We start from the raw sequence: 22,502 nt of genomic DNA on the forward strand, positions 1-22,502 counted from the left end.
CTCTGCGTTGTTGCTCTTTGCTGTGCTTCACACCGGGATCCAACATCGGGCTCATTATTTTCGCTTTAGCTGGACAGAAGGCAGCCAGATGCAGTCAGGTGGAGCGGGGTGAAATGGATGTGGGTCGGACCTGGGGGGAATGTAAATGGTTTTGCTCTTTAAAGCCGACAAACCGCAAAGAGCTGGGCGGGTATCCGGCTCTGGTCCTTTGCCCAGGCTGCTCCCTAGTAAGTAACTCTGGCTTACCGACTGTCCTTTGGCAGATGTAGCTCGTAGCTCGTTTAAAATACCAGAATTTTGGTCACTTTTCCAAAGCTCTTTGCTTTGACATGTCTGCGTGTTCAAAATTCATAAGCCAGCAGGTAGATTTATCAGCCAGCATAGCATAATTACATGTTATTCAGGTATAAATCAAAGGGCATGGCGGGAAGTTGAGATCACTGCCGCACCGGCAGTTAGTTGATAAAATATAGCCTCGGGCAAGCTCTGTAATTTCCATAGTTAAGGGGGAAGCAGATAGAATTTAATGATCAAAATTAGTGGGCATTGTGTAGGCCCATGAAGAAATGTAGTAATATTTACTTCAATATATTTAAAAATACTTATAAAACATAACTTAATGGTTGCGTATCTAAATGTCGATGTCTACTGCAGAATCTACTTCTACCTGTGTATGTACAAGTCTTGTGGCTTTTTTAAAATATTTATTATAGTTATTTGCCACTCGCAAAAGTGTATGCAAATATACAAGTTAAGTTGTAAATATTGGTACGATTATTCCCCTGCACAAATGAGCTATTAATGGCTCAGACCCCAGCAGTATCGCTTCAGCTGTAGTTGTTCTTTGTGACTTTCATTTCATTTCATAAAAAAATCTCCCCAATGGTCTTTCTTTTTAAAGTAGGAAAATTTTTCATGGAAATGCCTGCGAGCGAAGACAATGTCATTCTCTCCTGTACATATGTACATAGGTGTGAGTCTGTGGGCGTGCGAAAAAGTTGCTGGGAAATAGGGAGAGCGGCTGAGCGGTTGGAAGGTGGTCTGTATGAAACAGCTATCATGTCGTCGTTGTCGTTTGTGGGTTTGTCTCCCTTCTCGTATTATTTTCTCTGCTCTGCTGTGCTCCCCGTGCTCCCCGTACTCCTGCTCGTACCGTGTCAAAGGTTCATAAATTCCTTTTAATCCTGCTTTATGGCGACATCACATCGAACATGAACTTTAACGCGCATGTGACTACGTCGACGGCTTCATTTGCATTTTACAACTTCATTTGGCAGCCGGTATGCGGTGCGGGAATAAAAGAAATTTACGCCGAACCAATTGCCGCCATTTCGAATGGACTTGTGAGTGGGTGGGTGTGAGGATGGTGGTTCTCCCGGACCACCCACCAAGAGTTTGCTGTGAAATTATTGTTTAATCTTAGCCACTGACCGGGGCGGGGCGTAGCACTAGACGCCCCCGCCAAAACGGAATGTTGCACGACAAGCGACCATTACTTCTGCCCGGTTTTGGGGCGCGCGGAAGTCGTTTCAGCCTTTCCCCAGCGGAAATGGATATTTGCACGCCTCTCAATTGAACCCCAGGACCATCGAGAGTCCGCTCCCACATGCCAGAAACCATTAAAACTCGATTTGTTTCTGTTTTCTTTCAATTCTCAACTAATTTATTTTTGCTTTTCTCGTTTCGTTTTTGGGTGAAATGTTTCTGAGTTTTTAGTTTGGTGACACCCTAAATTACAATTTTCTTCATTAGACTGAATTTAGTGTGTAGAGTTTTCGTTTGTCGATTTAATTGGCTTACAATTTCAGTTTAATGTCTAACTTGAAGTTGGTTTTTGCTGTACCTAAAAATAAAACCATCTAACAATCAAACAATACATTAAGTACATCAATCAATCGATTAATTCCTGCAGTCTGTGCCAACGCAAATGAACTTACAATATTACAAGGTCAACTAGATTATCCTTCTTCTATATTGAGATCGCTTAAAGTACAAAAACACTTTTAGTTAGACTAACACGAGAGCGTTTTAGGGTTAGGGTTCCGTTAAGAGTTTTCGAGATTGTGTTTTTTCTTTCTAAGGGTTTGATACTATACACTTACATTGTCTGCCTTCCCCTTGCTTCCGGGGAATCCGTTTAATATTGCGTATTAGCGAGTATAAAGAGTGGAAAAGTGTGTCTATAATACAACAGAGGGGGCTGGCCATGGAGCCAGTTGACTGTCCGTCCTCCAGCTACCTAATCCTTACTACCTATGCAGACAAATGCAATCAGAGTGATGGCATGACCTTGCAGGCTAGGCTTATCGCATATAACTGCAGGATCATGCCCTCTCTGGCCAGCCAAAGACTCTCAACATCTTCCAGGATGATCTTCATTTATCCATCCATCTGTACACGGGTTCGATTAGCTCTTGAAAATATCCTGTCCAGGCTGGGGAGAGGAGGGACCAACGCCAGTCGCACTCGTACTCCCATTGCCATCGCCGTTCAGTCGCTTGAGCATGGCATTGCGGTGCAGCCAGTAGGGCGGCGGATCTGGCGGCTGGCCTGGCAGCAGAGTCTTCGTCTTCAGGTTGGTGGCTGCCGGCGCCTTGGGGCTGTGCGAGGCGGCGCTGTACATCACTGGATCGGCCAGCTGGGCGGCCGACTGGCCAATGGCCACCCTCAGGGGCGTCTCCTTCTTGCGGATGGTGTCGCAGGTCTCCTTCATCTTGCACAGCTGATCCTGCAGGTTGCGGTACTCCTCAAGGAACCGCTCGAGCTGCGCTGCGTGATAGTCGTAGGCGGCCACCGAGGAGTTGGCTGCTCCCGCAGCTCTGTTGGCCAGTGCCGAGAAGTCCAGCAGCGGCGTGGCCGCACTGCTCAAGGAGCGCTGATGCTGCACCGGACTGGATGGCAGACTGGGCTTGTGCCCGATGCTGTGGGGCCCGCCCTTGTGCGCTCCGCTCTGGACCAGATTGAGGAAACTGTTGGCCCTCTGGCCACCGCCGGTGTAGGTTGTGGTGCTGGAATAGTTGGCGTAGCTGGACTCCGCAGAGTAGCGCCTTCCCAGGCCCATGGCCTCGTTGAGAAAGCTTCCATCTCCCAGGGTACTGCTGCCATACTTGCTGGAGTTATCCGCCAGCAGCGGCGACTGACTGTCCGAAGAGTTTCGAAAGTACTTGCCGCTCGTCTTTAGCTTCCGGGGCAGCGTGCACAGCCCCCCATTGGGCGCTGCCATCCCCTGTGTATATCCGTGGCCTTGCTGCTGCTGGTGCTGCTGGTGCTGCTGATGGGCCTGAGCCACCGCATACTTGGCTATGTCCAGCAGATCCGGATAGTTGCTGTCGAAAAGATCGTTATCCGGCCCATCCCCGTTGCTGCTGCAAAATACGGACGTGGCCATCTCATCTGCCGGGTGATTGCCGTAGCGGGAGTAGGGCGTGGCCGCGCTAGTTGCACCCTGATTGGGTTGGTTTGGCATACTTATCGCTGTGGGCTTACTGTGCGGCGAAGTGATCTTGGTGGTGGCTATGGGCGTCGTCTTCCACGCCACAGCATGCCCGCCATAGCCAGCCAGACGAGCAGCGGCATCCACTTGACTGGAGATGGAGCTGGATGCAGAATCAGTGCTAGGAGAGAGACAAGAAAATGTTTGATTAGTTGTGGTATTAAGGTGGGAAATAGCGTAAAGTTTGCTCTGTGTTTCTTTCACTGTAGGTTCTCCCTTCTTCAGCAAATTCACACATAATGGTTCGCTGTTCGCTTCTGCATTTCCACGTGCATACTCCTCGCACCGGTCTGTCCATGTCCATGTCCGTGTCCGTGACGATAACCAGCTCCACATCCATTAACCCGCACTCGTATTCCTTTCACACGACCAGCGCCAATCAGGCAGAGTGGGGTCTCAGTGTGTGAGCCCAAAATAAAGCACTTCTCGTGGATGTTGGATGCTGGCTGTTGGATGTTGGCTGTGGGGCCAGCCCTCGCATATTTCGCGCGTCATTAGCACGCGCGCTGTAAGATGGTGGAGGGAGATTCGGAGGGGAGAGGGCGGAGCGAGTGCTGCTCGAGCACAAAGTGGAAGTGTCAAGTGTTGCCCATAATACGGACGGAATGCGGAGATCCGGGCGTGCGGCTCACTCGAGCATGACAGCTCTTTGACAGGGACACGGACAGGCATAGGACAATTGCCACTCGAAGTAACGAACCGCAGAAACAAAAGCTGCACCAGCACTCAGGCTGTGTTGGTGCTGGGGCAGGCCATGAGGGTGCGAGGTCAACTTACCCGCCGATGTCAATCAGGCGCGGGATGTGCAGATCCGTTTCCTCCAGCGCCACAGCCACTGAATTATTCGCAGCGGATGTGCATGTGGATGCGGATGCGGAGACAACATTGCCTGCCTGTCGCTTTGTCGACTCGCCTCCCATAGAAGTCTTTCGCGATGGCTGCTGCTGCTGCTGCTGCTGCTGGTGGTCTTCCTCGTCGTCGTCGCAGTGCGTGGACACATGTAGATAATCGCCATTGCGGCGCTGGGCACTACCCGCACTGGGATTCACAATGGCCGCCTGGCCCGCATCGTTGTCGTTGAGGGGTGTGTGGGCGGCTCGGAGATAGCCGTGCTCCTCGGCATCGTGGAAGAGCCCGCCACCATTGGCACTGCCGCCGCCGCAGCTGGCTCCTCCGCCCAGGTCCGGCCGCACTCGGGCCGTCATTTCGATCTTCTCATAACTCTCGCTGCGTCTTACGGGTGGCACGGAGTTCCAGAGCCGCAGTTTCCGGCGCCTCCTCAGGGAGCACAGACAGATGGCCGCGAACGAGGAGCCAACCACAAACAGCAGGGCGGCCACTACGCCCAACAGAACAATCCGTACACCCCACGGAGCTTCCGGGGGACGCCTAGATACGGCCAGAGTCACGCTGGCCTCCACCTTGCCGGCCTTGTTCTCTGCCGCACACGTGTAGATTCCAGCATCCTGCATATCCGCTGTGAGTATCGTCAGGTTCGAGGCATTCCGCAGCATATTGACGACGTAGGTCTTGCGGCCCTGTGTGGCCGCCGCAGTGCGAGGCTCATCGGAGTCTTCGCCGCCCGCGCTGAGGTTCGCTATGAGACGATTCTTGAGCAGCCACCTCACAGCCGGCTGGGGCACTCCTTCCACGTAGCAGCTCATCGTGACATTGCGCCCCTCCACGCCGTGCGCCGTCGTGTCTGTGGCCACGATCTGCGGCACGCAGGCAAAGTCGTCCACGTCCAGCTTGTCCCAGGCGCGGCCAGTCAGTCGGGGGGGAGACTCGCAGGTGGGTGGAATCCCGCTCGGTATGTTTTGCTGCAGCATCCAGGCCCTAAGCGGACGAAGGGCGCAGCTGCAGTTCCACTCGTTGCCGGCCAACTCCAGGCCGTGCAGCGAGGACAGAGAGGTGATGGTGCCGCTCCTCACCTCGCTCAACCGATTGCCATCCAGCTTCAGCCACTCGAGGGTGCTCTCTAGACCGGCAAAAGCTCGCACCGCAATGAAGACCAGGCGGCAGTCGCTCATCTCCAGGCGCACCAGCTGCGGCACGTGTGCGAAGGCGTCGTCGGGGACACGCAGGATGGGGTTTCCGCTCAGCCGCAGCTCCCTCAGCTCCGATACGTGGTAGAGGGCCAGCGAGGGGATCGCCCCCAGCTGGTTGTGACTCAGATCCAGCTCCACAAGGTTAATGAGCTTGCGGAAAGCGTGCCGCTCAATGAGCTTCAGGCGGCAGCGGGCCAGGTAGACCTTCTGGAGGTTGAGCAGCTGTGCAGCGGCGAAGCTGTCATCGGGAATGGACTGAATGTCGTTGCCACTGAGGTCGAGCAGCTGTGTGCCGGCGTCGAGCGGCTCGGGGATATGTGTGAGGTTGGCATTAAGGCACAAGACGGACTCCTTGCCGCTCTTCCACTTGCACTCGCATACAGAGGGGCACTCGGCGCGCAGCTGGCTCAGGCAGCACAGCAGCCACAGGAGCTGCCCCAGCGGTATGGGCGGATGCAGGCGGCGCAGGGGTCGCGACTCTTTTCGGCGCACCTTCGTCGCCAGCGTGCGATGCTGGGCGCTGTTGTCGCTGGCTATGTCGTGGGGTCTTGCTCGATCCTCCAGCGACGATGTGGCTGCTGCCGCTGCCATGGCATACTAGAAGATGAGCTGATTCCTATCAGACCACTCCCTCAAGCCTGCAAAGAAACGAGAGCGGAAAAGGGCACATCAATGCGGCTGTCATAAACTCAAGCACGGACTGCCTGACATCTTAATAAGCTGGGCCAATGGGCATGTACTTCCATCATGGCCGTCACTCGCTGTTGCGACATTAAGTCATAACAACGCCACAAAGGAGTCCCAAAGCGGCATACACCTCTCCCCCACCACACCACTCATGCCCACAATCCCCCGGCTCAACCACATTCCAACTAGAAATTTGACTTTTCTGACTCGTTTTTTTTTTGTCGGTTATGCCCCGCGGTTTGTTTGACTTGGCTACGTTCCCCCAACCAATCCACACAGTTTCTCTGTGTGTGTGTGTGTGTTTTGTGTGGCATGTTGCAATTATGGGCCTCGACCATGCTAGCCAAACAGAGCTCCTGCCGTGCTGCGGCCTGCCCCGCTGCTCTGCTCAATATATGAAATTTGCATGCGGAAAATTCGGGGCGTCTGCACAACATTTTAGCATTTCCGCGATAGTTTTTAAAGCTTGGCATCATTGGCTCTCTGTGTGGCTCTATTTCCACTCAGCTCCGCTACTTAGCTAAGAGAGAAAAGTATTCTGATGAGATACAGAAAGAATTTTGCATCAATAATGCCTAGAAAGTCTAGATTAAAGCATCGCATCCAATCTTCTTATCCGAATTTGTTATTGCCTTGATATTTACTACCTAATTATGTCTCGAAGAATGGCAGTAATTTCAATATTGACTACATTAACGAGCAACCTCCATGTGTATATTTTTCCAAATGTTTTCTTAGTGTCTCTTCGACACATAGTGAAAGAAACCTGAGCTTAAATGATTATCCAACAAGTCAGAATCGGGTTAATACTAAGCATTGAATATTTGGGACTGTGACCAATTCTGTGCTGGGTAGATGGGATATTCGAAAAGGCGAACAACGGATTCCGAACAGAAACCGGAAGCCGCAAAGCAAACAAAATGCTTGCAAAAACCGCGATGGTGGGAGGGCGGGACGGGGCAGGGCAGGGCAGGGCTCGGCCACTAATGCATGTGGAGGGCGTCTAGGGGTCAATACACTGGACGACAGCCGCAGAAATGAAATGAAGTTTTTGCATGTTGCTGAAAATTCTCAGCTGCATTTTTGTGCTGCCAAACAAAGGCAGAATGGTGGCAGACAAAACGTGCATGGAGCAGACACTGCAAAAGGGAAATGGTCGCAGACAGACACATGTGTGTGTGTGTGTGTGTGTGTGTGCGAGTGTGAGTGTGTACGTTGTATTTGTTGTGGTTGGCTGTTGCATTGTCGCTGCCGTTTATCATACTCGTATGTGAGCACGCTACCGTGAAGTATGCAACATGCAAATGCAAATGTGCCCGGCTCCGCTTTGTTGTGGCCTCCTCTGCGTCTCCTGCTTCTACTCCTTGGAGTCCAAGTTCTGTTTGTTCTTCTTGTGCAGTTACTGCAGACACTAATCCTATTTATGTTGCATTGCAGCGAGGTTAATAATTTTATTTCCAACTGCACAACTGCAACGTCATTTGTGTCTCCGTCCGCTGCAGTCGTCTGCCGTCTGCCCTCTGCCGTAAGCCGCTTGCCTGCTTATGACACACGATACTCGTACGTGCCCGGGGTTCGAGAAACTTTTTGTTGAGCAACTGACTCACAATCACATACTGCACACATATGGATGTACATTGTGTACGCCTAAGATACTGTGGCGCAGGCAATGGCCTCTGCTCGGCCTAATGAAACTTCCATTAATGGAGGTTCCCACTCCTGAAATGTCAGCTGTTCCGTACACACACATGTCACAGATGAAGAGCAGTGCCTCGTGCTCCGAAAGGGATTTAGCAGATCTCCGATATTCTCGCTGTGCAAGCTCTGGCATTATATTTGTCTTCTCGCTTTGAGAAGTATTGGGTGACAGCTGCCAAGTGTTTTTGGTTTTTGGCAGAGATTTTGTTGGCCAACTTTGGTGGTCTCGCACACAGACGCGTTGTTGCCCATGCTATCCCTTGCTTTAATGTAAAAATAATGTCCTTTTGGGCCGCATTGATTGCAAATAAATTACACGCTGGGCAAGGCCAGGCGTCGGGAGAGCTGAGGAGAGAACAGACAGGATGGCTACGGGAGGTGGGAGTGAGAGAACAGATTAAGTGCCCAAAAGTGCTGCCATCGTTGACTTCATAAAGACGCACACACACACGCAGACACACACATACAAACACAACACAAAATGGAGGTCCGAAAAGGCAGCGCCATTAATTTCACTTTGGCGCCGCGTTTCGTTCGTTTGCTGAAACTTTAATTAGAAAATCCCTGCAAAGATTTTTGTGTAATTTTCTCTGCTTGAATGCCTCCACTAAGCTGGAGACTCGCTTTCGCTCTCTCTCCTCCTGCTCGACGCTGATAATGAAGTTCTTTTCTTCCACTTTGCTTGTATTCTTTGCATTCACACTTCCGGCTTCATTATGTGCAAATTATTTTAGCTGCACTTTCATTCCCCAAGCCTCCAGCACCGGCCCAGGCCCAAGGCCCCCCGAGGTTGAGGCAAATATTATTCCACTGCTGCTTCTAGGAGACTTTGATGGTAAATTCCCTTTTAATACCCTAACAGGCTGGATGATAATTATGATATTGTGCAGCACAAGCTGATTAAAATGTAAATATTTAAAGGTAATCACAGGTACAGGTAACTGCAGCCGATCTGTTTCTGTTTCTGTTCTTATTCAAACAAAGAACAATGCAAATAATCCATCTGATCAGATCAGTGGTATGTAAAAGGGCATTACGGCATTCTCCATCGGCCTATCTAAGGATAAGGGAAATTACAAGAAATCTCTAGTCCATTCCCTCCAGCTCGCTGTCATTATTCATTTTTTGTGTGCTTTTCTTTTTGTGCTGTGTAACCTTTTTTGCCGCATTGTTTTGCAGCTGTAAAGCAATTTTCACAAGCATAATAGACTTTACCAGTGAAAAACAAAAAAGGGAAAAGCGAAGAGCCAAAAAAACGAGAAACTCCAAGAAAAATGCCTGAAAAATAAAGGAAAAGCGAAGGGGACGAGGCAAACAGTAGCTAAGCGGTATTTCTCAAGAGGCGGAGGCACGGCATCTGGGCACTGGGCTGTGGGTAACCTGGGGAATTCGCATCGGAGGGGAGACTCCTGCCGCCACGAGCTGTGGTCAGTTGCAGCTGCGCGGGAGCCTTGGGCCAGGCCTAGGCCTAACCACTCTGGCCCCCACATTATTTGCTCCGCTGCATCCTTTTTTAGTTCTTCCAACCCGACCCGACCCGCTCGCGCTCGCGCTCCCATTTCTGTCGAGTGCCCACTTCACTAGTTGTTGTTTTGCTACGTATATTTGTTGTTTGCTGGTCCTTTGTCAACATTTGCATTGCCATTTGTTCATGATTTTAGCCGAAGAATTCCGGCGAAGTGGGCCCCAGCACCAGCCCCAGCCTTAAATTATGCTAAAGCAGCGCCGCAGCGTTTAATTAACTGCGCGGCCCGCGGCAATGCTAACGACCCCGCAACGACCGGAAAAAATCCTTCAGGTATGCTCCATCTATTGGTATTCAATAAGCTATACTAGAGAGTGTTTTTGTGGCATAGCCAGCCATCACTTCAAGCTCATTTCAATGTCCAAGACATGGAAAAACTTGTATTTATGGTTGGCAAATAGAAAGCAGCTGGCTCAAGCACAAGTTCCCATTGAGCCGGACACTTATTGGGCATGATAAATCACTTGTCAGAAGTGCCAGCCTGCCCCCTTTCAGTGGCATTATCGGCCAGGCTAATTATAATCATAAGCAAATATAAATTTATGGCCTTGTCCGAATTAGAATGGACGGAGAGGCAGGCAGGCCGGCCCTTTGTCATCGCAGTGAAAGTTCTGTGTGAGTGTGTGGCAATTAAATAAACGTTTATCTTTCTCTACTGGTCCACAGGCAATAAAAAAGTTGTTGGCTTAAGTGCTCGATAAGCGTACTCGGCCTACTCGACTGGCAGGCCCCGCAAAACGTGTCTCTTATTAAGCCATAAATACAGAAATAAAAGTTAAATTGCAAGTGGATATCGGCCAGCTAGACATGCGGGCGCACCTTTTCCGACTCCTTCGGCGCTATCCACAATAACCAATAATACCGAATACCGAATACCGAAATGCCAATAAAAGTAAACAACCGGAGGATACACAGCCCGGGGGCGAGGGCGATACAGCCCACACACGTTTACACACAATATCCAGAACATAAATATCCAAAAATACTGGGGGCTGGTGCTTAAATTTTACGAGGAACAGAGTCCTCGGCAAACGTGTTCAATTGCCGCAATAAAACTTCTTGATAATATGTGAAAATCATACAAAGCACAATATTAAATTAGCCCACAACGAAAATGTGAATGGCATTGACGAGGACGGGGACAATGGCATCAGCCGACAGGCCAGGCAGTTGTCGCGCATTAAATTGTGGCCATAGCCACGGACAACGAACCATAAAATGTGCAGATGTCAGCCCGAATGTTGGCAGCCAAAAGCTGATCAGCATATTCTCAGAGTCGGACCCAGAGATGAGGCGTAGCCAGGGGGCGTACCCGAATCCAACTGCCGCAAGGTAAGCATCGAACACTAAACATTTAAATGTGTGGCTCTGCGTGGGCTGGGTTTAATCATCAATTTCATTTGATGATACGAGTTCGAAATTTATTAGAGGTGTACCAGCCATAGCCATTATTAGATTAGATAGCTACTCGTAAAGTTCAGCACAAATCAGTTGAGACCCTGTCTAGGAGGCAGCCAAAAGTTTTGCAGACCTCTTACACATTCGCTCTTCAGGCCGTTTCACCTGCTGCGATTATTATTCAATGCTCCATTCATTGAACAAGGTACTGCCAGCTCTGCTTCAACCTCTTTTGTTTGGGCAACATGCAAACTCCAGTGAGGAAAAATGGAAGCGGAGCGCCTCCATTGATTCGATTCGGTTTCAGGCATATAGAACTTTTGTCAGCCGAGAACTTGCAGGCGCCTGAGAGACATCACAATTGGTTTTGTGTGACAGTTATTGATTATTTAGTCAGAGCGCTCGCTGATTGTTCGAAAATGGAAGCAGGAAGCTGCTGGGAAATCAACAAAATGGGAGCAGTCCAACCCAACTAATTGTTCAGGTCGGACGCTACTGCCCTGGCAGCAGCGCCGAGGACGGAGATTCAACTTTAATGACGGGGAAAGGATTCCAGTTCGGACGAGATATTTCGGTGCTGTAGCCGGAAATTTGATTTGCTTTTGCTTTTCGAAGGTACTGGCCCAGCTGAGCATGGCAGCTTTCCACAGCTATAAAAAGCCATTCAACGTCAACGCTTTTCCACGCCCAGAAGTAAGTTTTCCATAGATCCCTCCCCCCTTTTAAATGCCTTTCTGGAGCATACCAGAGGATTTTCAGCTTTTTTCAATGCAACGCACAAAAACTCAATAATAATATAATTCTCGTATATTTGGTGAATTCCATTCCATTCCATGCCATTCCCTTTTTCCTGACGCGTTCTCACGCCGGCCTGATTCGATTTGCACTTGAATCGGGCGGCGGTCGGAAAGTGACAGAGGTTGCAGAATTTTCGCCTGAATGGCACTGCATGCGATTGAGCCAAATTCCATGGCCATTCACTCCCGTTCTCTCTGCAAATATTTGCCGTAACAAAATTCAAAAATGCAAACAAATTCCGGCGTTTTGAATTCCAGCCCTTAATACTTTTCACAAGGCAACAATTATTTTCCTATGGGCACTCAGGAATGTGTGTCGGCTGGGCCGTAGCACAGTAAATATTTTCTTAAATAAACAATTAGTTTGAGAAATAATATTTGTGCCAATATGGCAGGAGGCTGGGGCGGAATCTGAAATTCATTTCCTTAATTATTTAGTCAAGAAAATCCAGCTGCGAGCGCTCCCATCCAAAGTTGCTTCGGGTAAGATTGCGAAAATGTTACGAAAAAATCCTCTTATGACAAGAAGCTTGCTCAGACAGTTACCGACTTGATTGCATTTCCTTTCCACCTGCCGCCTGCCGTCTGCCGAGTGCATTTCTGTTCTCAATTTCCCCTTGTCTTAGCCCGCATCTCATCCAATGAGGGACAATATTGCCTCTGGCGCTGGTGCCAGCCGTTGACTTTTCAAATTGAAGCATCAACAGCAGCAGTTCGAGGACCTCCGCAGTTGATTGCTTCGGGAAAACTTTGCAACAACATGTAGTGGCAGCTAAACAAACAGATAGCAGATAACGGATAGATATCAGGCTCCAACTGGTGGCTCCCTGATGGAGTGCTTCGTCGAGGATTCCCTTCCCTTGTTATCCTCCCGCTGGTTATCGCATGGGTTTCAGCTCAACGACAATAATCAACCAAGCGAAAATCTTTGTTTATTAGCGCTTTGCCGTCCTTGAGAAATGGTTAAAATTGCTTTCGTTCTTACTTAAAGATTTCAGGTATGTATGGACTTTCATTGCTTTGCTTTAAACATATTTTACCTATCTTTATTTAATATTTAATATTTGTACTCGGATGCATTGTTTCGCTGCTCATCCTGCCCTGGAGACCCACATGGAAAAAGCATCGATTTATTATTGTCATCCGGCGCTGAGCTCATCGAAATGAAATGCAAACACATCTCGGCCCATTTCTCATAATTGAAATTGTAACGGATCAGAGAATGCAAATAAATACGCTCCCCGATCCCCTTCCCATTAAAAGCATTTCAATGGACCGCCTCCCCATCTCTATTGTATCCTGTCATGAGTTATTATCCACAGAAGCACCCATAATGCCACGAACCAGCTATATAACCTATGGATTTTTATTTTTTATCCATCCTTTTTTGTTTTTGTTAAGGGCTCTCGTGTGACCCACATGCATTTTTCAGTTGTTAGTTTCAGTCAATTAAATGCAGCGGATTATATCAAAATCTTTTGCTATTTTTAATAAATATGCAAACATTTGCATAGAACAAATGCCATCGAAAGCGTAGCTCTGGCCCATAAAAAACTGTCCATTTTTATTCCCTTATCTAATGGTATTATGATGTTGACATGATGTCCCGTCGAGGTCAGCGCTACGCTGCCGGATATCGGATTACTATAGACTCGCTTTTAAAAATTATTAAAACTGTTAAAAAGAAGATGATCAGAAAGTATCAAGCAAATAGCAAAAGTACGTGAAAGAGGAGTGTTCTCATTTTTCTACAAATATTCTGATATGCCGATGATACGATTTGAATTGTGTTTGGTATAGCATTTAATGTACATATTGCTCATACCTAAAAGCTCTTTTTAGACGAGCTTGGACACTGCAACATTGAGTATCATAATTTATTGTTTTCAATGTTCAATGGCTAACAGTGATTGCCTGTCCATTGGCTAAATTAAAATAGCTAGTCTGCTTAGAGGCTTTTGCGGCAACCAGATAACGTTAAAATCATTTCAGCCTATATAAAGGCTGCTGTGTGAGAGGAATTTTTATGAACAAAAGCGCTCTGATGGATTTCCCATTTCCACATACACGGACTCGCACTCCTTTTGCATATATTTGAAGGCCTGTACCCATTCAATCTCTTCTGCCCTCGCTGCTCTAGTTATTTATGCAGAATAACAAAGCGTTCGCGTATTTAAATATGCATATGAATAGGGGGAAGCCGGGATCGACTCTTTTGCGGTTGAAATTTCATGGATTAATACAGTGTATTAGGTCTACAAAGATATGTTTACCAGTTTTGCCCACTTTGTATCTTTTAAATAATTGTAGCTAAACTTTTGACCATACAAAGTCTGCAACAAACTTGTGTACAATATCTTATTAGAAGATGCGAGTATGTAATATGCAATTTAGTTGTTCATATTAATATATTTTGTTCTCCGATATGTTGCTTTTACGTACATACATATTGGGCGCCATCAGCGTGGGCTCGTTATAGTGCTTTTTTACTGTATGTTCTGCGGTGGAGCCAATACAGCAGTTTTAATACCTTTCTCCCGCTGCACAGGCACAAAGGGGATGCACACGAGACTACACACCTGCAACTGGATTCCATTCCCCCAGCCCCAGCCCCAGCCCCAGCCTATGTCCCTAGTTCGCTTCTACGAGTGTAGTTTACTCTGCATTGTTGTTGGCTTTTGTGCAATGTGCGACCGATGTGCCGCTGATGTTGTTGTAAGGATATTGAAAAGCATTTGGTCATCAAATATGTATGGGTACACTCGTACACAGGCATATGTACATACACTCATATGAATGTATGTAGAATTCAGGTCAGTGGATCAAAAATGCCAAAGACAACTTACAAAAGTTAAAAACAGGCTGGCCATCATCGATACGTGTCTGTATGTGTGTAGGTAGTACCTGTATGTCCATGTGGAATGTGTGCTACGATAAGTGCGATGGGAGGAGATCGGAGTCTGGGCCATCTGTGCTCCACTTTCGCTCTTTGTGTTTGTGCACTGGTTCGTTTCGGCACAACTTTTGGCCAATTTGAGGAGCTCGCCATATGCCTCTCAGAGGCGAAGGTCAAGAGACGGAGAGAAGCAGCTGCTGCTCCACAAACAGGGCGCAAGAGGGATGGCATGGGATGTGTAGTACTTTTCATAAGTTGTTCCACATTTTCCCTGGCACACTTTGGAAGAGTACGAAACTTGTCAGAAGTTCTACTGGTAATAAGAACTCTTACAAAATTCTAGGAATTGCAATAAACTTATCGAGAGTGCGAATTTAATTTTGATTCATAAGTATTTCAGATTTTATCCTCGCACTAAGCAACGTTCCATCAAAAGCTAATGAAAGTCAAGCCAAGTCTCAGTGCCAATCTCATCCCATCCCAGCCCAATGCCATTTTCCCATTTCCATCTCCACACTTTTACGCCCTCTGCTGCTGCTGCTGCATTACCATAAAAAGCGAATGCAGTTTGGGGACTCAGGACTACAAACGAAACGCATTTGTATGCACTTTTGCTTTTCCTAACCAAACATCAGGCGACGAATGCAACATTCAGGCGAAAGTGTAGCTCCTCCATATGCTCCATCGGCATGTGTGTGGCATGTGGATGTGGCAGGAAGCTTGGCTCGCTTTTCGCCATTATGCAGGGCAGAGGGAGAGCGAACACAGTGCTAAGTGCTTTTTCTTTGCTTATGAGGAGAGGAAAAAAGTACCCCGTGAAAGGCGTAGAGCATTGTTTGCCCATTAGGGGGTAGCTATGAGACGGAGGATGGCACTGCGGATTAAAAGACTGCGAACACTGATGGCCGATAGCTCATTTAATGATTTGGCCCAGAAGATGAGTTATGGGTTATGAGTCCGTTGCTGACTGTTATTTATGTTTATGTTGGTTTCCTGTCGTTCCTATTTTACATACGGAAGTAGCTCTTGGTTTCAATCCACCCAAAACATGTCCCGCGACTCAACGGAAACTAAGGGAACAATTTTTCTGATTTTAGTTAATTGTTTGATTCGTTGTCCACCATCTGATTTCACTGAAAATGTTTCAAATTCATTATGAATTCGTTTTGCAAACGTATTTTAGAGCAAAGTTGATGTAATCCAACCAAATCCATGGGTTGACCTTTTCAGACCTGTAGATCATTTGGGAATCGTTCCCCACCCCGCCTGTGCTCGCATGTACTAGTATAATAAAAGCCACTAAAAAGAGTAAACAATTTGCGCGCATAAAAGCCGAAGAGCAAATAAACTCCTGCCAAATCCTGCCGCCAGCTCAGAACAAAGCAAATAAAACAAAAGCGAACGAACGGTAGAGAAAGGAATGAAGCAGTGCCGGGGTGGGGGTTGCCTACTAATGCAAACAGCGTCAAAGCCGCATGCAGCCACCCACCCATACACATGCACACACACGTCACAGCCGTACACATTGACGGGCATGTGTATATGTATGTGTAGGCCTAGCCCGCAAGGTGCTTTGTGTTCCGCTGCCGCTGCCGCTGCCGCTGCTGCTGGTGTTGTGGCTGTTGCGGGTTCGGCTGTTTAATTTGAGCTCCGGAGAGGAGCCAAACAATTTTTAATCATGTTTATGACCAAGCAAATGTACGCACACAAATTCACACGCGGTTCTGATTTCATTGCAGGAGAACAGGCACGAGTATAAATGCCATACACAAAATGCACAATTTATTTCAATAAAAGCCCGTTAGAGATTATCAAAACCCACCAACAGAACGCTGCAACAGACCTTAGAAGCCAAAAAAAGTGGATTATTGAATCTAACAATTAGTTATCTGGATTTTCTGGATTTCAATTAGATACATTTATGCTTTCTGTGTACATACTTCCATCTATAGCGTGTGTCCGTCATTTTTATACCCGGTACTCGAAGAGTAAATAGGGTATATTGTATTTGTGCGGATAACGGTTGTATGTAACGCACAGAAGGAAACGTTTCCGACCCCATAAAGAATATATATTCTTGATCAGCATCAATAGCCGAGTCGATTGAGCCATGTCTGTCTGTCCGTCTGTCCGTCCGTCCGTCCGTCCGTCTGTCCGTCTTGTTTGTCGGCTAGTTCTCAGAGACTATAAGAGCTAGAGCCACCAAATTTTGGCACCAGACTGCTGTATGCTCACACTGAAACCAGTGTATTAAAATTTAAAACATTTTCAAGTGACATTTTCTGGCACTTTAAAATTTTACAAATTACATAATTTTTTGGTTTCGATATTCCTGATGAAGTTCCGGGTTGAGCACCCAAGCTTTGTGTTCCCATTTAAAAATTTGGGCAGTCGACAGTAAATGAAATATTATTTTCTGACCATTTGTTTCTCCGGTCCTTTAAACGTTGCCGTCAAAGGACTCTAGATTTCGTTGCATGGTATATTGAAATGTTAAAACGAACCGAATGATAGTTCGAATTATCATTTGAAAACCCAATTACTCATCGAACATGGCTCCTATCCCATAATTTAGATGGTTTGGTATCTAAATATAGTTTTTGTTCTTTACATTGACAATTGAGAATAATGAATAATATAAAAGATAAAATAATGATCATGCATAGTTTTATTTGTATTTTACCTAAAATATTCAAAGCGTGTGTCCTCTAACGCACTATACAAGTAAATTGTATATGTAAATACAAGGATAAATTCCTAATATCCAGGCATATTTTTGTTGTTGTGTGAGATTTAATATTTATGGATTAGTCAAGCGGATTACCGCGGGCAGAAGGGGACTGGGTGGGCTGGGTTCTCCCTAGCCACATTCCATTCGAGCACACACCTTTGCTGAGCGTGCTATTTTTAATTGTCTGAATCAATCCGCGCTCGAAATTTTAATTAAATATTTAAATTAAATGAGCAAACAAACAAACAAACACCGGCACAAGCAAATATGCAAACACTGGTATAAATGCCCATCCCCTCGCCCCCTGCGTGCCCTTTAACACATTTAGGTTGTCATGAAATTTCATTTTTTTATGCATAATAAATACTTTTAGTAGTTTGTTGTTGGAGCCCGCCATTCATTTGCATTCATTAGGAATTTCATTCGACTGCGCTTGAGTGTGTGTGTGTGAGGTTGTGTGTGTTTGCAATTAAACAAAACTCCCCCCAGCAGCAAGCAAAGTCAAGGACACTTTTCGCATTACACGTGCCACGCTCCATATCCCATAGCAACAGGGGGCAGCTTGGGGGTAGGGTCAGCAGCAGCTTCGACTAGGACAATCACACAGTTTGCAAATGCATGTGGATGTGTGGTACTTTCTTTTAAATATGCATAGCGTTGCACAAAAGCTAAATTTATTTCCAACATGATGCTGATTACACAGAAAGCGAATGGAATACCCTAACTTTGGATCAAATTGTCTTCGAGAACTTGTTGAGAATTTAACTTTTATATTTGGAATACGTTAATTTTACCACTTAAATATCCTAATAAATATTTCAATGGTTTGCAGGAATCCAAGCTTATACCTGTATGGAGAACACCTACAACTTTACATACCCATTCTATACATAGATTCTGACCGTATAAAATCTTTAGGTATAGTCACAGCCACGATGCGAGTTTCTAGGATTTATGAACGGAATGACGCAGGCATAAAGCTGCGAGGTCAAAGGCCAAGCCCCAGATTGTCGCGAAGGCGGAGCAGCAGATTTCACCTGCTCCTGCCACACCTGCCAGTGTCGCAGTCGGCCTACTTTCAGTTCCCAGCATCATCCATTCCATCCCACCCCAGCTGCTCCATATTACAATTTGACCTTTGGCCATTGTATCTAAAAGCTTGCAAATGCTGCCCCGTCATGCGGTGGGGACTTTAATATAGAAAAGGCCGAGGCCAACCACCGACCACCATCTGGTCATCTGGCCAACGGACTTTTACACTTCCCTTCCTGCACTTCCGTACCCTCCATCCAGAGAATAACTATCTACCCATGCTATCTGCTCCCTCGGCGTTGGCCATTTTCTCGGGCAACCTTCAGACCGAGCCGCAAAAGTTTTGATTAATGTTTGTTAGTTTGTCTCGGCGTAAAATGTATTTGTTTTAAACAAAATGCAGTGCATAAAGTGTGAAAGAGAGGCGTGTGCCAGAGCTGAATTCTCCGCCCCTGCATGACGTTCCTGTTTCGGGTTTTAGGCAGCGACTCTCGCCTCGAATTCTTTCAGTTTTTTTATGGGCTCTGCTATTCTGGTATGTACGAGTGTGATGCATATTTTGGTCCATTCATTTTGTGTTCTATTCTATGGCCCCTTATTCACTCTATTTTTGTGTTCATTCATCTCTGAAGTCGGCCGGCGCGCAGAAAATATTTTTTGATATATTGACTGCAAAATATTTGGCTTTTACACGTGTCTGGAAACACAAACATAGTCCACTACCAGAACAAATACTTACTAGTAAAAATATTTGGATAGGAGTATAGACATACACATAGAAAGATTTTACAGTAGAGCTGCGAACATGTGGGAATATTTGGAATGTCTATAAAATACATTGGAACTTCTCTTCTACATACTCTCAAGTTCACTGTTAATTCATAATAGCGAAGGTATCACCTAAGCAATTTCTACTGTTTGTGGAACCTTTTGCCCAATATTTGTGACCGCTTTGGTGCCTCTGGATATGTGTATATTTGTATGGTAGGAGTAGAGCTCACACATACGGTAGGCTGTGTGGGATGTACTCAAGCGTGAACTGAAAGATTAGAATTTCAAACATTTTTTCGCACTCGATTCTTTTTAACCGATACCCAATTTGTGGGTGATGTTCCCTACTCCTCCTTTGTTGTTGCCCAATTTGTGGATCCAGCCCAGCAGCTGCCAAAACTGGAGTACCGCATGCCGGAGTCGAGCCATACAAACGACATTTTAATGTGGATGCATAGAACTTTTAAAGCTAGAGCATCCAAAATAAAATATACTTTTCACGCTTGATTTATCACCACCAGAAAATGTGCTTTAAGTGCGCAGTTGGAATGCGGAAAATATTTGCTGTGCAAAACGTGCTGATTTACCGAGAAGGATAAGCTCATCCCACCACGAAGAAGGGGTTAATGAATGAGTTGGGCGATGGCTGTGTGCTGACCCTTAAGGCTGGGTGCGACAAGGCACGAATCACAAACTTAAAAAAAAGGGAACGGGGCCTTTGTGCTTAGTTCTTGCACTTCTTTGACGAGTAAATACTTTAAATAAAACAAATTTGATTACTCTTGCTTCTATAGTCATTGGGAACTATGCACTAACTAAGACTAAGTGAATGATTTTCCCACGACATCTCTATTCAACCGTCACCAGTGGTAACCCAGAGCCGACAAGTCGCCTATATGTCAGGTGTCAATGAAATTGAATTGGCAAGTGGCGGCATGGCATGGCATTCTGAATGCAAGTAAAACAAAATGCAGCGACGAGTAGCAACGGAATGTCAAGTTCGCAGTTGCGTGTGTGTGCCAGAATGATGTAATGCAAGTTGATTGGGGAAAAAGGTGGCACAAGGGTAGACACACTCGCTTGTGTGTGTATGTAGGTGCTTTAGTGACTGACTAATCAGAGAGACGCAGCCTTGTCGCCGCTTGTTGAGTTACATGTCAGCCGCCATACCTCCACTCAATCGTCATCGTCAGCGTTGGCGGCGCATGTAAAACGATATTTCAACTGTCACTTCATGCTTCAACAATTTCAAATCAAATCAATGCGAAAGGATTTTTCCCACACAGTCCTGCGTCCTGCCTCACTGGCTGCATTGAGGTTGGGAGGCGACTGGCAATGATTTATGTTAAAAGGTTTACACACACACGCAGAGGGGCTATACCTTTTACCAAATCAATGAAATCGAATGCGCATCAACAATGATGGAAAAAAGGGGAAAGTCTGTGCGGAAAAGTTACATGAACAGAAAATAAATGAAATGCTCAAACGCCTGGAAGTTTTAATACTAGTTTTTTGATGAATATTAATTAAGAATGGATGGATCATGTTATTAATACTATTTCGTGCTGCATATCATGACCACTTTGGTTTCCTCAGTTGTGTATTTCAGCAAACTGTCGAAATTTATTCAATTAAGGTTCGTTGTGTTGTCAAAAGTCAAAGGAAAACTCTGCTTAAACAGGGAGTAGTGCCATTAAAAACCGTACCCTAATCTTAGGGCTTCCCGTTTTGTGATTTATGGCATTGGTTTATTAGTTCGCTCCGATTTCTGAGAGTGTATCTGAGAGCGTGCCTGGCTGCAAGCTGCTGCTCCTTGGCGTGTGAGTTTTTCCGCCATAAATTCACAAAAGTGAATCTACATTGCAAATGCAGGCGAGAGTGTGGGTGTGTGTATCTGTGTGTGTGTGTGTGTGTGTGTGTGTTGAAGAGAGAAACAAAGCATAAATGTAGCTCAACGTATTTGGTGCCCGCACACACAAAAGGAGAAAAATGAGAGAGACGAACAGAAGCAAACAGAGAGAGAAGAGAGAGAGCGAACAGAAGCTAACGAAGCGTAAAGTTTGCCAAACGGCTGCCTTCCCCGTTGCCATCAGTGTTTGCCTTGTGGCATTTTTTATTAAATATTCCTAATAAATTATGCAAAATTCTTGTATTGCAAAGAGAGTGACCGAGATGGAAAAATGAACAGAGAAGGCCAGCTAGGGATCCCGAGACCAGGCCCCGCGTCCGTGCCACAATGTAAAGGATGCGGAAAAATGTGAATTTTGGTCAAATCAAAAAAGGGGCGGCCATCTGTGCGTATGGGCGTGCCATAACTATCAATAACTGTTGGCTGGAAAGCCAGCACAGCCACCAGCTCCAGCCGTAGCACCCTGCCAGCGTGTGTGTGTGCGCGGCACAATGGGTCGGAATGGGATTAAGAGTGAGATTTTCTGGCTGGCATCAGTCTGCATTATAATACAATAAAAGTAAAGGATATCCATGCTTGTATCCTTTCGGATCCAGCCTGCTTCCGTATCTCCCTTTAAGCCAGCGCGTGTCCTGCGATAATAAAATAAAATTGAAATATTGTTTGCAATTGAGTGAACGCAATGAGTGGAAGTGGAAGGTCGGGAATCTCTTTTTCTGTGACGCCCAGACAGCGTCACATTTGTGCTACAAAGTGCCTTGTGGTGGCAGTACTTCGTAGCTAATAGAAATACGTTCTTCCTTCGTTGTTCTTAAATTTCTTAAAGCGAGAAAGTTCTGCATTCTTTAACTGACACATCAGCGGGCAGGAGTAGAACGGTTGGGTTCCGCATTCAATTTACAATCTCATCATCATCGAAAATCGTGGCCCTCTCCAGCACCAGGCCACTGGTGATGCAGGGAAACGAAAACGGTTAGGCGAAAAAACTGAGCTTATGAATTAATAAACTCTCTCAGCACTCACTGCAAGCACATAGAACAAAAATCACTCATATGCCGCGAACAACCCTCAGATGTTTTCCTGGAGCTTGTGGTATAGTGACTTGTTAGGGATTCCCTGGCAAGTGTGGATGGGAAAATCTGCAAGAACGGCAGAACCAACATCAACTCGGGCTCACAGACAGCAATAACAATGAATACAACAAATGTCTTATTTATTTTGGATTTCCTCGCTTTTTGTGCTGTACTTGCTGCTCCGCCAGAGGCAAAAATGAGAAGAAATTAAGTTGCCGCCTGCAGCTTTATAACACCAGCACAGCTTGCCACACCCTCGGCAGGCTCCGCCCCCTCCGCCCCCTCCCCCACATACCCGCATAACAAAAACCAGCATTGGAATAACAACAGCAACACGCAGGGAGCCCATGGAATGTTTATCTGATTTAAACGTTGGCAACAGTCGGCAAAATTTCCCTTTCGCCCCCCAGTTGTCGCTATTGTCTGCCCCATCCTGGGGCAACC

The 22,502-nt window shown here is 46.5% G+C and overlaps 1 protein-coding gene across 1 annotated transcript in view; it reads right to left on the reverse strand.

Annotated features, from left to right (window-relative positions):
* Positions 1-1,735: 1,735 nt before the first annotated feature.
* The window catches only part of LOC117901496, a 29,693-nt gene continuing 8,926 nt past the window's right edge, over positions 1,736-22,502 (reverse strand). Inside the window, exons 3-4 of the mRNA XM_034812265.1 lie at positions 4,271-6,179; positions 1,736-3,614 (exon numbers count right to left, since the gene is read on the reverse strand). Coding sequence (XP_034668156.1) covers positions 2,408-3,614; positions 4,271-6,132 — 3,069 coding nt within the window. The 5' untranslated portion in view covers positions 6,133-6,179 and the 3' untranslated portion in view covers positions 1,736-2,407. The remainder of the gene's footprint in view (positions 3,615-4,270; positions 6,180-22,502) is intronic.

Source organism: Drosophila subobscura, chromosome U (genome assembly GCF_008121235.1).
Source record: "Drosophila subobscura isolate 14011-0131.10 chromosome U, UCBerk_Dsub_1.0, whole genome shotgun sequence".
Classification (NCBI taxonomy): Eukaryota; Metazoa; Arthropoda; class Insecta; order Diptera; family Drosophilidae; genus Drosophila; species Drosophila subobscura.